The 14,716-nt window shown below is 42.3% G+C and overlaps 1 protein-coding gene across 3 annotated transcripts in view; it reads left to right on the top strand.

Moving 5' to 3' along the window:
- Nucleotides 1–14,716, top strand: part of Tp53bp1 (tumor protein p53 binding protein 1) — a 74,951-nt gene that overhangs the window by 8,804 nt on the left and 51,431 nt on the right. For 2 of the 3 annotated variants that reach the window (XM_059261233.1, XM_059261231.1), the window contains exons 5-9: nt 3,767–3,894; nt 5,546–5,704; nt 8,512–8,641; nt 10,622–10,788; nt 14,455–14,581. In XM_059261233.1, the coding sequence (XP_059117216.1) occupies nt 3,767–3,894; nt 5,546–5,704; nt 8,512–8,641; nt 10,622–10,788; nt 14,455–14,581 (711 nt within the window). The remainder of the gene's footprint in view (nt 1–3,766; nt 3,895–5,545; nt 5,705–8,511; nt 8,642–10,621; nt 10,789–14,454; nt 14,582–14,716) is intronic. The other variant, XM_059261232.1, reaches the window with a different exon arrangement.

Here is a 14,716-nt window from a genome sequence, read left to right as displayed (position 1 = left end):
TTAGGATGCAATATAGGTTCACATGTTATATTTAATTGTTTCAGACTTTTTGTAGGGGGGGCAGGCAGGATCTCTGTGTAGTTCTGGCTTTACTGGAGCTTGCTATATAGACCAAACTCACAGAGATCCGCCTACCTCTGCTCCCTGAGTGGTGAGATTGAAGGTGTGTACCGCCATGCCCAGAATTTCATTACCCGCCCCTCCCCCCCACACACACACCAGGGTTTCTCTGTGTATCCCTGGAACTCACTCTGTAGACCAGGCTGTCCTCAAATTCACAGAGATTCGCCTGCCTCTGCCTCCTGAGTGCTGCAATTAAAGGTGTGCGCCACCATTGCCCAGCCATTTCACACATTTTAAATGATGAATTATGAAATCAATACTTTTCCTAATACTGAATTTACTCTTTCCTCCTCCTATTTTCCCTTCCCTTTCTTTTTGAGACAGGGTCACATGTAGCATATGCTGCCCTCAAACTTGAAATCCTAGCACATGCTCTCAAATACAGGAATCGCAGGGATATATCGTTACATTCACTCCAGTTTTTTTTTTTTTTTTTTTTTTTTTGGTTTTTTGAGACAAGGTTTCTCTGTGTAGCTTTGCGCCTTTCCTGGAACTCACTTGGTAACCCAGGCTGGCCTCGAACTCACAGAGATCCGCCTGTCTCTGCCTCCCGAGTGCTGGGATTAAAGGCGTGCGCCACCACCGCCCAGCTTCCAGATTATTTCTTTAATATTTCTTTTATTTTATTTTTTTGGTTTTTCGAGACAGGGTTTCTCTGTGTAGCTTTGCGCCTTTCCTGGGACTCACTTTGTAGCCCAGGCTGGCCTAGAACTCACAGAGATCCGCCTGGCTCTGCCTCCCGAGTGCTGGGATTAAAGGCGTGCGCCACCACCGCCTGGCCAGATTATTTCTTAATAATTATAAACTTTCAGAAGTAAGTTTGGGTACATGCCTGTAGTCCCAGCTCTTAGGAGGTAGAGGCAGGAGGATCCCAAGGTCAAGGTCATCCTGGTTGCATACTGAGTTTCAAAAAGAGGAAACATTGGAATTGCTGCTTATGAACATTTTTTAAACTCTTGATACATCTTTCTGAATTGATTTTCAGAAAGGCTTGTTTTATACTCAATCATATATAAGATAAAAATGTTTTCTCTCCATAGTTGGTATAGTATTGAATAGCATAGTACTTATACATACATAGTTTTTTATGGCAGTGTCATGTAGCCCAGACTGGCCTGAAGTTTACTTTTTAGCAGAAGTTGACCTATAGGCTTGTCCCATGATGCCTGGCTAAATTTCTTTGTTTTTTGCTTTTATTTGGCAGTAAATTTTTTTGTAGTTTCTTTTTTATTTCTTTCTTTTTTGTTTTTTTGAGACAACGTTTCTCTGTGTAGCTTTGGAGCCTGTCCTGGAACTTGCTTTGTAGACCAGGCTGGCCTCGAACTCACAGAGATCCTCCTTGCTCTGCCTCCCGAGTGCTGGGATTAAAGGAGTGCACCACCACTACCCAGCCTTTTGTGGTTTCTTTCTTTCTTTTTTTTTTTTTTAAAGATTTATTTATTATGTATACAGTGTTCTGCCTGCATGCCAGAAGAGGGCACCAGATCTCATTACAGATGGTTGTGAGCCACCATTTGGTTGCTGGGAATTGAACTCAGAACCTGTGGAAGAACAGCCAGTGCTATTAACTGCTGAGCCATCTCTCCAGCCCCTTTTGTGGTTTCTTTACAAGTTCAAAGATGCTTGTATTTCTGACTTTAAAACCAACTGCTACCCATTCATATGTTGGACTTCTTTGTAAATTCTGACAAGTGTAGTGGTGTTTGCTGTGCTCATGACCTTGGGCTATATGGCCCAAAGGAGGTGGTGCTTCCTGTAAAATGTCAGGCAGTGGTGGTGCATGCCTTTAATTCCCAGCACTCGGTAGGCAGAGGCAGGCGGATCTCTGAGTTCAAGGCCAGCCTGGGCTACAGAGTGAGTTCCAGGAAAAAAGCACCAAAGCTACACAGAGAAACCCTGTATTGAAAAACCAAAAAAGAAAAAAAATGTAAAAAAATTTGAGATCTCATCTCAAAACAGCATAGGCACCATCACAAATTTACATCCTTTCATTAAATATTATTTTACAGCCATTTGATTTTATAGTGAACATAGTGAACATTCAAGTCAAATGCTTTAGCATCATATACTTGTTTGGGTCCAAACATTCTCTTGGAGTAAAGGATAACTAGTTTCTTGCTGCTGTAACCCAAAAGACTGACAAAAGCCTCTAACTTTCTAATGGACCTTATCCCAATCAATGGCACAATGTCTACTTGAATACTGATTTCATATTGAGATGCCTAACAGACGTTGCTTCTAATCCAAACTAATCATATGCTTTTAAAAAAGGATGTAGAAATAAAATAAACTACTTTTAACAATTCAGTAGCAAATCCGTATCTATACTAGTAGCTGTTTGACAAAATACAGTCAACTGTTAAAAACACTTTAATATAATGCTGATGTGGTAATATAAAAATAACCTTATTATCTGATAGAAGAAAATTGAACCAGCCAATCTTATTAGATACAAGGAGGCATAATTATTTCATAAGAAGAAATATTGGGGCATTAAATATGTTTTGTCTCAAGACAGACTTATGAGAATTTTTTTATATTCATGGTAATGTAAGGAAGTAAAGTTCAGGCAAAGTGTGCTTTAGGTAATTGGTATTTTCTAGTTGAGACTTTTAATCTCAGAGTTGTGGGTTCGGGCCCCATGTTGGGCGCCACTTACGATCAGTCCACGTGAGTCTGTTAAATGGGTAACAATTTATTAAGATATAAATTGAGGAAATACACTCATGAATACAGAACAGAGTAGACAGCAGAAGTCGTCCTCTGATCTGAATAGGAGCAAATCCACCTCGAAGGCAGGAGCAGGGAGAGGGCATGTGACCCTTCTCTAGCTCCTGATAAGAGGTCACGTACAAAGGCAGGAAGCACTGCCTCCTTTGGGCCGTATAGTGCAAGGTCATGGGCGGAGCAAATACCACTACAGACAAGTTTTGTGTTGTATTTGTTACTATATTTTTCTAATTTTTTAATATTATATGTTTCAACTATGATATTAATGTCTTTAAAAAAGATGTATTTTTAATTATGTATATATTTGTGTATCTGTATTTGAGTATGTGCATGTGAGTGCAGGTGCCTGCAGAGGCCAAACGTTGAATCCCTTGGTCCCAGAGTTACAGGCAGATGTGAACCTCTTGATGTGGGTGTTGGGAACTGATCTTGGGTTGTTTGGGAGAGAAGTATGCTCTTAACTTCTATGCCATCTCTCCCTAATTTCTTTTTAGGCTTCTTAGCCTTAATTTTATTGAGGTTCTTTGGTGTAGTCTGAGGCTTTTTACCAAAGTACTTGTGAATTTTAATTTAATTTTGAATGTTCCTGACCGCCCAGCACACATTTTTTTGTTACATGTTAATTCTTCCTAATGAAAGATTTTTCAATTTTTGATCATCAAAATAAAAAATTTAAATATATTTATGCTTTTCTTCTGCTTAGTTTTGTTATTTAACTTGGTACAGTATTTTGAATCATTAACTTGTTAGGTGCTTTCTATAGGCAGCATTAAAGCCATGAGGGTTTGTTTATATTTCTAATCTAGAAGAAAGATAATTGGTATGTGAGGGTAGTCATAGCAAAACTGAGTGTGCTTTGAGCAGAGCCTCCCTCTATCTGGGAACATCACATGATTGTGTTCTTCTGCTGCAGTGTTCTGGGAGTGACAGCAGAAGCTGCTTCTCTTCCAGAGGAGGAGAAGGAGGAAGAGCTGGAAGAGGAGAACGAAGAGGTGGGAGCAGACGCTCCTGGTGCTGCTGCGTGCTCCCTTGGTGCTGAAGGTAGCCTGTGCCCTTTCAGAATAGTAGATTCTTCTCATGCCCCTTTACTGTGAACACACAGGTAGCTAAATTTCTCTTTACCATGTAATAGATGTCTCATGATTAAGCTAAGAATCACTAAGGAATTTGCCTAGTAATTTAAGATGTCTCACTTAATTTGATTACTTTTCTCTGTTAAGCAGCTTTCCAAAGCCATGATTGAAAATAAACAGTTTTGGAAATTTCACCCATTACTTTGGGTGTGGGGCAAGCAGAATATCATGGTTGGGCATCCATGGAGCACAGTATTTGGGAAGCAAGGGAGAGAGAAGGGGAATGAGGCAGCCTGAGCCCTAGTGACCTAGTTTTCTCCCACTAGGCCTCTTCTTAAAGGCGCCAGCCCCTGGTGTGCTCCCCTGTCATCTTAGCAGTTAGGAATCAAGAAGAATTTACTTGCGTTTGAAGCCAGCCTGGGTTACAGAGTGAGACCCTGCTTCAAAATCAACCACCTCATAGTCACCACATGCAGTGACTAGCTTTAACCATGCCTCTGGGACATATTAAAGACCCCAGACATAACAGTAAGCTGGGCATGGTGATGTATGCCTAGAATTCTAGCACTCAGGGAGGCTGAGGCAGGAGGATTAGAAGTTCAAGGCCAGGTGTGGCTTTATAGCAAGACCTCACAAAACAAAGAAACAAATGAATTAATTCATTGACTGGCTCCCTTTCTGTGTTTTGGTCCTTTCTCCTTTTGCTTTTATTTTTCAAGTACCTTTGGGTGTGGTTTTGGGGTATCTACAGATTATTGACAGTCTATCATTTTAAATGCTTATAAGGCTTTATGGTACCCATGTTTTTTGCTTTATTATATACTACCCCCTTTACAAAATTACATTTTATTTATTAATTTAATGATAAGCGTGTGTGTGGGCATGCAGTGCACATTCTGTGGCACCCCATGTGGAGGTCAGAACCCTCTTGTGGGAGTTGGTTCTCTCCTTCCACCACATAGATTCCAGAAAATCAAACTCAGGTTGTCGTCATGCCAGGCTTAGCAGCAGGAGCCTTTGCCATTCTGGGCCTTTTAGCTGGTCCCTCCCCTTATTTTAAACTTACTTATTAATCTGTTTTTACAGCATGTCTTGCATAGTCCAGGATGGCCTTAATTCACTGTGTAGCTAAGGATGGCCCTGAACTTCTGAGCCCCCTGCTTCTATTTTCCCAGTGCTGGTATTATAAGTTTGTGCTACCACACCCAGTCCGATAATTTTATTCCTGATTTTTTTCCCCTTCTTTTCTTATGGTGCTTGGGATTGAGCCCATGCCCACCCCTTTAATTGGTATTGTTTTGTAAAAATTATGTGTGACCAGGCTTTGGTGTGAAACATTTAGTGTGATCCTTGGAGCTGGCAAGGTAGTTCAGTAGGTAAGGGTACTTGCCAGCTGAGCCTGATGGCCTGAGTTCTGTCTCTGGAATCCACATAGTTGAAGGAGAGAACTGACTCCTGCAAGTTGACCTCCACTTCAGCTCTGGTGTGTGTGTGTGTGACGCACAGAAACACACACATAAATGCAAAAATAAATGTTTTAAACGTGATCCTCTGTAAGACAGCAGCTTGCACATTGATAATGTGGGCTGGTACCTAATTTCTTGGATTTTTTCACCTAGATTCTGCTTCATCACAGTTGGGCTTTGGGGTTCTGGAACTGTCCCAGAGCCAGGATGTTGAGGAACATACAGTGCCATATGATGTTGACCAAGAGCATGTTCAGTTGGTTACCGCCAACTCGGGTTCCACCGAGCTGTCTGATGTGGATGCGAACACTGGTATGAAATGTGTTTTCTCACGGGTGGCGTTGTTTATAAGGTTTTTTCCTCTCCCTCTAGAACCAGTTTCTTTTTTCCCTCAAGGGAAAAGTCTTTTTTCCCTCAAGGTATTTTTTCTTTTTCTTTTTTTTTTTTAGTTTGTTTGAATATCACCATGTAACTCTGGGTGGTCTGGATCTTGCTATGTAGATCAAGATAGTTTTGAACTCAGAGATTCACCAGCTTCCTCTTTAAGTTTAGAAAAAATAGGAGGCTGGAGAGATGGCTCAGTGGTTAAGAAGCACTGACTGCTATTCCAGAGGACCTGGGTTCAATTCCCATCACATGGCAGCTCACAGCTGTCTGTGACTCCAGTTCCAGTTACATAGCAAAACACCAATCCACATAAAATAGAAATAAAAAAAAGTTTAGAAAAAATAATTCAGAAATAATTTTAGCTTTATTTTTTTACTTTATGTGTCTGAGTGCTTTGCTTTCATGTATGTATGTGTACAACATATTTGCTTGGCCCACAGGGGTCAGAAGAGGGCATCAGATTCCCTGGAACTGTAGTACAGATGGTTGTGAGCCACTATGTGGGTGCTAGGAACGAAACTTGATGTCTCCAGCATCACCACCCTCAATAAGGTGGGATTTCTCTTTATAGCCTTCACTGTTCTGGAACTCACTATGTAGACTAGGCTGGCCTTGCACTCAGAGATCTGCCTGCCTCTGCCTCCTGAGTGCTGGGATTAAAGGCATGTGTGACCATGCCCAACTTTCCAATAAGTTTTAAATATATATACACACACACACACACACACACACACACACATATATATATTAATGTATACAGTGCTCTGTATGGCCAGAGAGGGCACCAGATCTCATTACAGATGGTTGTGAGCCACCATGTGGTTGCTGGGAATTGAACTCAGAACCCCTGGAAGAACAGGCAATGATCTTAACCTCTGAGCCATCTCTCCAGCCCCAATACCTATATATTTTAAAAATTGAATTTATGTGTATGTGTATGGTGTCTGTGAGACTGCAAGAGGGTGTCAGATCTGCGCGAGCTGGACTTAGAGGTGGTTGTAAGCTACTCAACATGGGTGCTACGACTTGAACTCTGATCCTCTGAAAGGACAGCAAGCACTCTTAACCTCTGAACCATTTCTCCAGGGGTGTGTGTGTGTGTGTGTGTGTGTGTGTGCGCGCGCGCACCTGCCTGTCTGTATGTACATATATATATTTAAGTTACATTTTTTTTTTTTTTTTTTTCTGAGACAGGGTTTCTCTGTGTAGTTTTGGTACCTGTCCTGGATCTTGTTCTGTAGACCAGGCTGGCCTCGAACTCACAGAGATCCGCCTGGCTCTTCCTCCTGAGTGCTGGATTAAAGGCGTGCGCCACTGCCGCTTGGCTTAAGTTACATTTTTATTCTTTGAGAGTTTCATACAGTATTCTCTGATTATATTTACCCAACTCCTCTCAGGCCCTGCCCTACCCACCCAACTTCATGTTTTCTCCCTTCCTCCCTCTTTTTAAACAAACAAACAAACAAACAGAAACCAAAACCTGTGCAGTCCACTTTGTGTTATCTGACTCTTCTTGGACATGTGACCTGCCCTGGAGGGTGGTTTATATACTAGGTGTCATGCCACTAAACAAAACTGACTTTCCCTCTCCTAGGAGCTATCAGATGCCTATAGCTCCTTACCTAGGGGTGGAACTTCACGCTTACCTTTCTCCCTCCATGCCAAGATTTTGTCTGGTTTGACCTTGTGCAGATCTTGTGTATGCTCTCACAGTCCCTGTGAGTTCATATATGTTTTCCCTGTTGTGTTTGGAAAACAGTTTCCTTGAAGTCATCTGTCTTTTCTGACTGTTAGAATTTTTTTACCTGCTCTTCTGTGTAGATCCCTGAGCCTTGAGGGGAGAGGGAGAGGTGAGATATTGATATCCCATTTAGGACTGAGAATTCCGAAGCTTCTCATTCTCTGCATGTTGACCAATTGTGGATTACTCTGTTAATTGCCATATACTATTAGAAGAAGCTTCTTTGATGAGGAATGATTGATGCATTGATCTATTGGATAGTGATATGTCATTAGGAGTCATTTTATTGCTGTGTCCGTATAGGAGAGTAATAGAAGTAGATTTTTTTCCCCTCTGGCCCATGACCTGTCTAGCTTCAGGTTTTTGGCTTCATTGACAGTGTCAAGTATGGGTTCCATCTCGTGAAATGGGCCTTAAATCCAATTTTTAATAAAGTAGTTGGTTACTCCCATATTTATGCCACTATTACACCATTGGACATAACTTTTCAAGCTGGTTGTTGTTGTAACTCAAAGGGTCATGGTGGGGTGAGATTGATGATTACTTTTTCCTTCAGTAGCATCCATAGCACCTTCTAGCACTATGAATACTAGCCAGTAGGAAAGAAGCTTCTAGTTGAGTACTAGCTAGATTTCTCCATGTTCTGTGACTCAAGTGTGTGGTGTCTTCAGCGATAGGATCTTATCCTCAAATTCTGGAGGACAACTGATAGTATTGGCAATAGACTGTAATCTTTGGGCGGTCTATGGGACTCCATTAGCTAACAACTCAAAAAGTGGTAACTCATTTCTGGGGGTTTTATTTGATAGTGGATGGTGTCTAATTGGGGTATTGTCCCTCTATTATATAGCTCTTGATATTTTAAAGTTAGACTCATTTCTATTAAGATTTTTACTTTTTGAGAATCATTTGGGGCTGTCTCGAATACTTAGAAAAGTTTAATATCTGCTTTGTATCTTTTTTTCTTCTTCCTATATATATATATATTAAGCAGTTAAATGTGAAGAACAGTCCACTGAAGATACTTCCATGGTAGAACAACCCAACAAAGACATCCCTGTTACAATACAGCCCAATGAAGGTATCCATGTGGTAGATGAGCAAAATCTACCACCTGAAAGGTAAGCCGTGCTCTCTCTAAAGGTGTCTGTGGGATTTTACTGTGGGACTATAGGAATTTCATTTTGACTATAGAAACAGTATTAGAAATTGCTGATTCCTACTCACATTGTATAGATATTTGTCATCTTGTTTTTGTCCAATAGAAGTATTGGAGCCGGGCGGTGGTAGCACACGCCTGTAATCCCAGCACTTGGGAGGCAGAGGCAGGCGGATCTCTGTGAGTTTGAGGCCAGCCTGGTCTACAGAGCTAGTCCAGGACAGGCTCCAAAGCTACAGAGAGAAACCCTGTCTCAAAAAAAAAAAAAAAAAAGAAAAAAAAGAAATATTGATTATTTATAAATTTGGGTTGCTTATGCAGTCTTACTGAGTACGCTTATCGTAATTCAGGCCTGTTACAAAGGTGCATTATTTCTTCTGTAACTATCATCCTTAATCTTTGGTTGACACTCTGTCTGGGTAATCAGAGGTACTGTCTATTTGTAGGAGATCCATTTTGCATCTTTGGGGCTAATACAGATGTAAATGAGCCAGGCAGTGGTGGCACATGCCTTTGATTCCAGGACTTGGGAGGCAGAGGCAGATGGATCTCTGTGAGTTTGAGGCCAGCCTGGTCTACAGAGTGAGTTCTAGAACAGCCAGGTTTACATAGAGAAACCTTGTCTCCAAAAACCAAAAACCAAAACAAAACAAGAAAGAAAGAATAAAACATAGATGGACATTATACTGGAAACCTTTTAGTATTCTTGAGCACCCAGACTGCTTTGGGTTGTTAAGTATCATCCTTCTGTTAATTTATGGTGTAGCTAGATGCTGAGATCTTTCTGAGTGTTCCTGGCTCTTAGCTTGGTAGGGATGGGGATATACACTCAGTTTGGGGTAATTCTTGTATCCAAAACTATATTGACTATCTAGTCGCAGAGGAAAACTGGGATGCTTTCAATTTGAAGGGAGATGAGCAAACATTCAGTATTCTTTTCTTATTTCCTTCAATAGCAAGTTGGGCATGGGGTCCTCAGCAAAGGTGATTGTCATGGCTTTTTAGGCTTTTTGTTTTTTATGGACTGTTTTGCTATGTGGCCCAGCCTAGCCTTGAACTTGAAAGAATCCTCCTGCCTCAACTTTCTTAATGGGAGGATTGTAGGTATGTATCCCACCATGCTCAACTAAGGCTTTTCTTTAGAAACTTCTCACTTCAGTTAAGTTGTTATTTTATTATTATTATTATTATTATTATTATTATTATTATTATTATTTTTTTGGTTTTTCGAGACAGGGTTTCTCTGTGTAGCTTTGTGCCTTTCCTGGAACTCGCTTTGGAGACCAGGCTGGCCTCGAACTCACAGAGATCCTCCTGCCTCTGCCTCCCAAGTGCTGAGATTAAAGGCGTGCGCCACCACCGCCCGGCTTTATTATTATTATTTAAACAAGGTCTTACTCTGTAGTCCAGGCTTTCTTCAGACTTACTATATAGCTCAGGTTGGCCTTGAACTCATAATCCTTCTGCTTCAGCTGAAGGATTATGTAATCCTGGCTTTCCTATTATTCTTACTTTTCCATTTTTCCTTGGGTATAGTAGAATAAGTAAAAGTCTTTGGGAAAGGGCCAAAAGTGTGAGTTTTACCTGGTTGGGCAGTATGTGTAAAGGAGTCCTGGAAAAGGTCGGTAGGCAATAGATAAATATATTTGTGGCACCAGTGAAGAGAAAAGCCACATCAATTTTGTATAAAGACGATTGTAGCAATACTCAGGCACTTGTCAGAAGTGTTGGAACAGACACAAATCTGAAAAGAGGTATGGCTGTGGGGCGATGGAGACAGGCGTTGAAACGCCTGAGGACTTTGCAGTTGAATTTCACTTTTAGAAGGTCAGGGCGATTAGAGCTGTTAGAATTGCTGGGGTTGTTAGGTTGAAGCTTTTTGTGGGAAGAGGGAAACATTTGAACTTAGCAGTCTTCATCCTTGGTGGCATGGATCTCACAGGTCAGAAGATCTGCCTTCCAGTCCTCAAGCTTCTGTGGCAGCTGTGGAGACAAAGGAACAGGTGCCCACCCCAGAGGCTCTGGGAGGGGCGCTGCAGGGTCAGCCGTCCTCCGAGCCCGAGGTCTCCTCAACTCAGGAAGACTTGTTTGAGCAGAGTGGCAAAACAGGTAGGCTGGTGACTGTTCCCTCAGTGTCTCTTCTCACTGTCCTGAAGTTTGACTTTAGTTCTGAGGCTGCTGTTTGAGTTAAGAAGCACTTTTTGTAGGTATGATATGGAAGGAAAATATATTCCTAGCTAGTCAGTGAGGAGGGCTTTTTACTGTCAGGGAGGAGAGGACATTTACTAGTCAACATTTTATGTAAATTTCACTCTTTCAGAAACTGAGGTTTTGAAAATCGTAGCGAATCTAGTAAAAGTTGGTTTTATGGACAGAGTTGGCATTTCTTCTGTCACATTTACTGTGATGTTTGTCTTACTCACTTGGGTAGCAGTTTACTTATCTATTTATTAGTTGACATAAAAGGCAAATTAAGGGCTAAAAGAAAGGACAAAGCTTAGCGTAGAATGGAAATGGTTTCACACACCTGTGAGTCCTTTTCCCCATTCCACAGTCTCAGAGCAGGAATGCTTCAGTGAAAGCAGGGAGGGAAGAAGGCTGTGGCCCTTTGGAGTCCATGTGGTGCTTGGTGTGTAAGACATCAGCAGTACCCTAAAGCTCTCGGGGTGCATTTCAGGCATTTCCTTACCCTTAGGGATAATAGAGTTGAGGTCCAATCTGTCTACGTTGGTATTCTCCATCTAAGGAGAAAGGGCCAATAGAGAGCTTAATAATGTAAGTCGCTGTGGCTGCTCATGTACTTTACAATTAGTGCTTAGTATTTTCTGTCTCCTTTGAGGAGGCTCAGGTTCTAATCATGAAAATTGCTGCATTCATATCATCAGGTGTCATGCGCATTGTTTTGACTTCTCCCATCTGCATCATGGCATGAGCTTTACTTCACCTTAGGTAGACCTTGGAATAAAAGGCTCGCTTGCTGTTTTATTGTAGAAGCCTCACAAGAAAGAAGAGCAGCCAAGCAGAGGTATAAGGATTCTGGCTTTTCCTCTCTATAGTAGTTATTTTTATCATTCTGTGACCCAAAAATCTGACAAAAACAGCTGAAAGGAAGGTTTTGGGGCTGGAGAGATGGCTCAGTGGTCAAGAGCACTGACTGCTTTTGCAGAGGTTCAGTTCCCAGCACCCACGTGGCCCTCACAATCAACAGTAATCCTAGTTCCAGGGATATGATGCTTTCTTCTAGCCTTTATGGGTTCCTACAGGCGTGTAGTGATATAAACTCCTGTAGGCATACACATATACACATAAATATAATAAATAAATGAGTAACTTTTTAAAAACAACAAGAGGGGTTTTGGCTTTTTTTTTTTTTTTTTTGTCTCACAGGTTGAGAGTTCTAGTCACCATATCAGGGAGGCTATTTCTGTAGGGCAGAGAGAAACCGGTCCCAGTGTCCATGCCCAGGAAGCAGAGCTGACAGCAGCTCCCTTACCTTTTAGTCAGCCTGGGATCCTAGCCCATGAGGTTGGAATTCAGGCTGCCTACATTTAGGGAGGGTGCTTTCTCCTCTGCTAAGCCTTTCTGGAAATACCCTTATAGACATACTCAGAGGTATGTTTCCATGGTGATTCTAAATGCAGCCTAGTTGACAAAATTAATCATGGCAGCTCCACCCTTTGTCAGCTTGACACCAGCACATCACTTTAGATCATAACATTTTACTCCATCCCCTAAAGTCTCATTTTTGTTTCATACTGCAACTGCATTTAGTTGTTTCAGAAGTCCCCATAGTCCATAATAACCCCAGTATCATTTGAAAATCCAAAGTATTTCTGAGACTGTGTCTCCTAACCACAAGCCCCTGTAAAGCCAATAAATAGGTTATATACTTCAAATATATAATGTCAGTATTCCCAGTCCAAAGGGAGGGATGCGGCAAAGCAAGACTGAGACCCTGCAGGGCAAACACAAACCCATGTGATTGGGTTTTTCGTAGTCATCTGGGCTCCAGCAGCCTCGGATGCTCCCCCCCCCCCCCCCCCACTCTGACGCCTTCAGTGGAGGTGACCTCTCTCTGGGTTAGCTCCCCTGTAGCTTTCCTTGGCAGATGTCCTGTGGCTTTGGCTTCTCTAACATGCCTGGATTCTCTATTGCAGCGTAGGCTTCACTTTCCCGGTCTCATGCATGGTCTTGGAGAGCCTTGTTGCAGGGAGTCTAACCCTCCACACATGCCTGGACTCAGAAGCTTTCTGAAACTTGGGTGCCAGATTCAGTGACCCTCTTGCTTTGACGTCTTTCATGTCTACAAAAACAGTACCATGTGGATGATACCCCAGTTCTGCTGGCTTGAGACATAGCCTGTCCCTCTTGGTTGCAGTGGCCTCTGTGTCTTTGAGGGTGCCCTTGGAGAAACACTTCCCTAGGCAGCCGTTTTGCAGCAGGGAGCTCATGTGGTGGCATTGTCTGTCTAGGCTCTTCTCCTTTCAAGTGAGTCGGTGGGTCTTACCTGCTTTTGTCCCTGAAATGCATGAAGAGGTTTCTCTTCAATGGCATGATTTAAGAGTTACAGATACTTTCCCCGAACTATGTCCACAACTTTAAACTCACTACACATTTTTCGTATCTTTGTTCTCTTACTGTTGATATGAATGGACACAGTGAGCAGAGTGCTTTCCTGACATGCAATTTCTTCTGTCAAGCAAATTAGTCCATTCCTTTTTTTCACTTCCCTAGAGACAGAGTCTTAACTTTGTAGCCCTGGCTGTCCTGGAACTTGCTGGCCTTGAATTTACAGAGATCTACCTGCCTCTGCCTCTCAAGTGCTGAGAGTAAAGCCGTGCGCCACCACACCCAGCTATTCCATTACTTACAAATTCAGCTTCAAGTTCTTAGGACATGGTTACAATGCAGCCAGATCTTTGCCATAATATATCACTGGTGGCTCATAGTTGAGCTCTAGAATATATCCTGGTGGCTCATAGTTGAGCTCTAGAATATATCCTGGTGGCTCATAGTTGAGCTCTAGAATATATCCTGGTGGCTCATAGTTGAGCTCTAGAATATATCCTGGTGGCTCATAGTTGAGCTCTAGAATATATCCTGGTGGCTCATAGTTGAGCTCTAGAATATATCCTGGTGGCTCATAGTTGAGCTCTAGAATATATCACGGGTGGCTCATAGTTGAGCTCTAGACTATATCATGGTGGCTCAGTTCCCAGCAGAGTCCTTGGTCCCCTCCACAAGTTTGAGAGCCAGGCTTCTTGTCTTCACTTTTGCTGCATTTTGGTCTTTTAGACTCTCACCTAGAATGGCCACTGAGCTCAGCTTACTGTGTTCTACTTCTTCAAACTCTTCTACAGTTCTCATATAAACCACCTCCAAAGGCCTGGAATCCACAAGTCAGGTCCATGACAGGCTGGGTCCCAATTCTTGGTACCAATTTCCGGGATTATTTTTCTCATTACTGTGATAGAATATCTGATAAGCACTTCGTACATGCCCAGAAGTGTGTTTCTAACCATTATCGTCTCTAAGCTTAGATATGGTAGAAAGGACCAAGGAGCTCTTTTAACCAGTTCTTTATTAAAAACCCTGAAACAGGGTGTGGGGTGGGGTTACTGTTGACTCACGATTTGTATTCTGGTGATGTCCCATTGAGTTGTGCTACCACCCCAAAGGACTGGGTATTGCTGTTTTTGCAGCACTCAGTGGGTCCCCCACTCCGTGATGTCAGTCTGAGAAGTAAATACAACTCTAACTTTTCTCCCCCACTAGCTTCTGATGGTTGTTCTACTCCTTCAAGGGAGGAAGGTGGGTGTTCTCCAGTTCCTACACCCGCCACCACCCTGCAGCTCCTGCAGCTGTCTGGTCAGAGGCCCCTTGTTCAGGACAGTCTTTCCACGTAAGTAAGCCTGAAATGGCCTCGAGAGCCAGCATGCCTCTCAGACCAGAATTCCTTTCAAAGCTAAACGCTAGACTCCAGGCCTTAGGAATTTTGGGGTGAGAACTTAGTGAACCGTTTGAAGTAATACATGTA

Source organism: Peromyscus eremicus, chromosome 4 (assembly GCF_949786415.1).
Source record: "Peromyscus eremicus chromosome 4, PerEre_H2_v1, whole genome shotgun sequence".
Taxonomy (NCBI): Eukaryota; Metazoa; Chordata; class Mammalia; order Rodentia; family Cricetidae; genus Peromyscus; species Peromyscus eremicus.
Note: the sequence above shows the minus strand (reverse complement) of the source record. Positions and strands in the feature narration are given on the sequence as shown.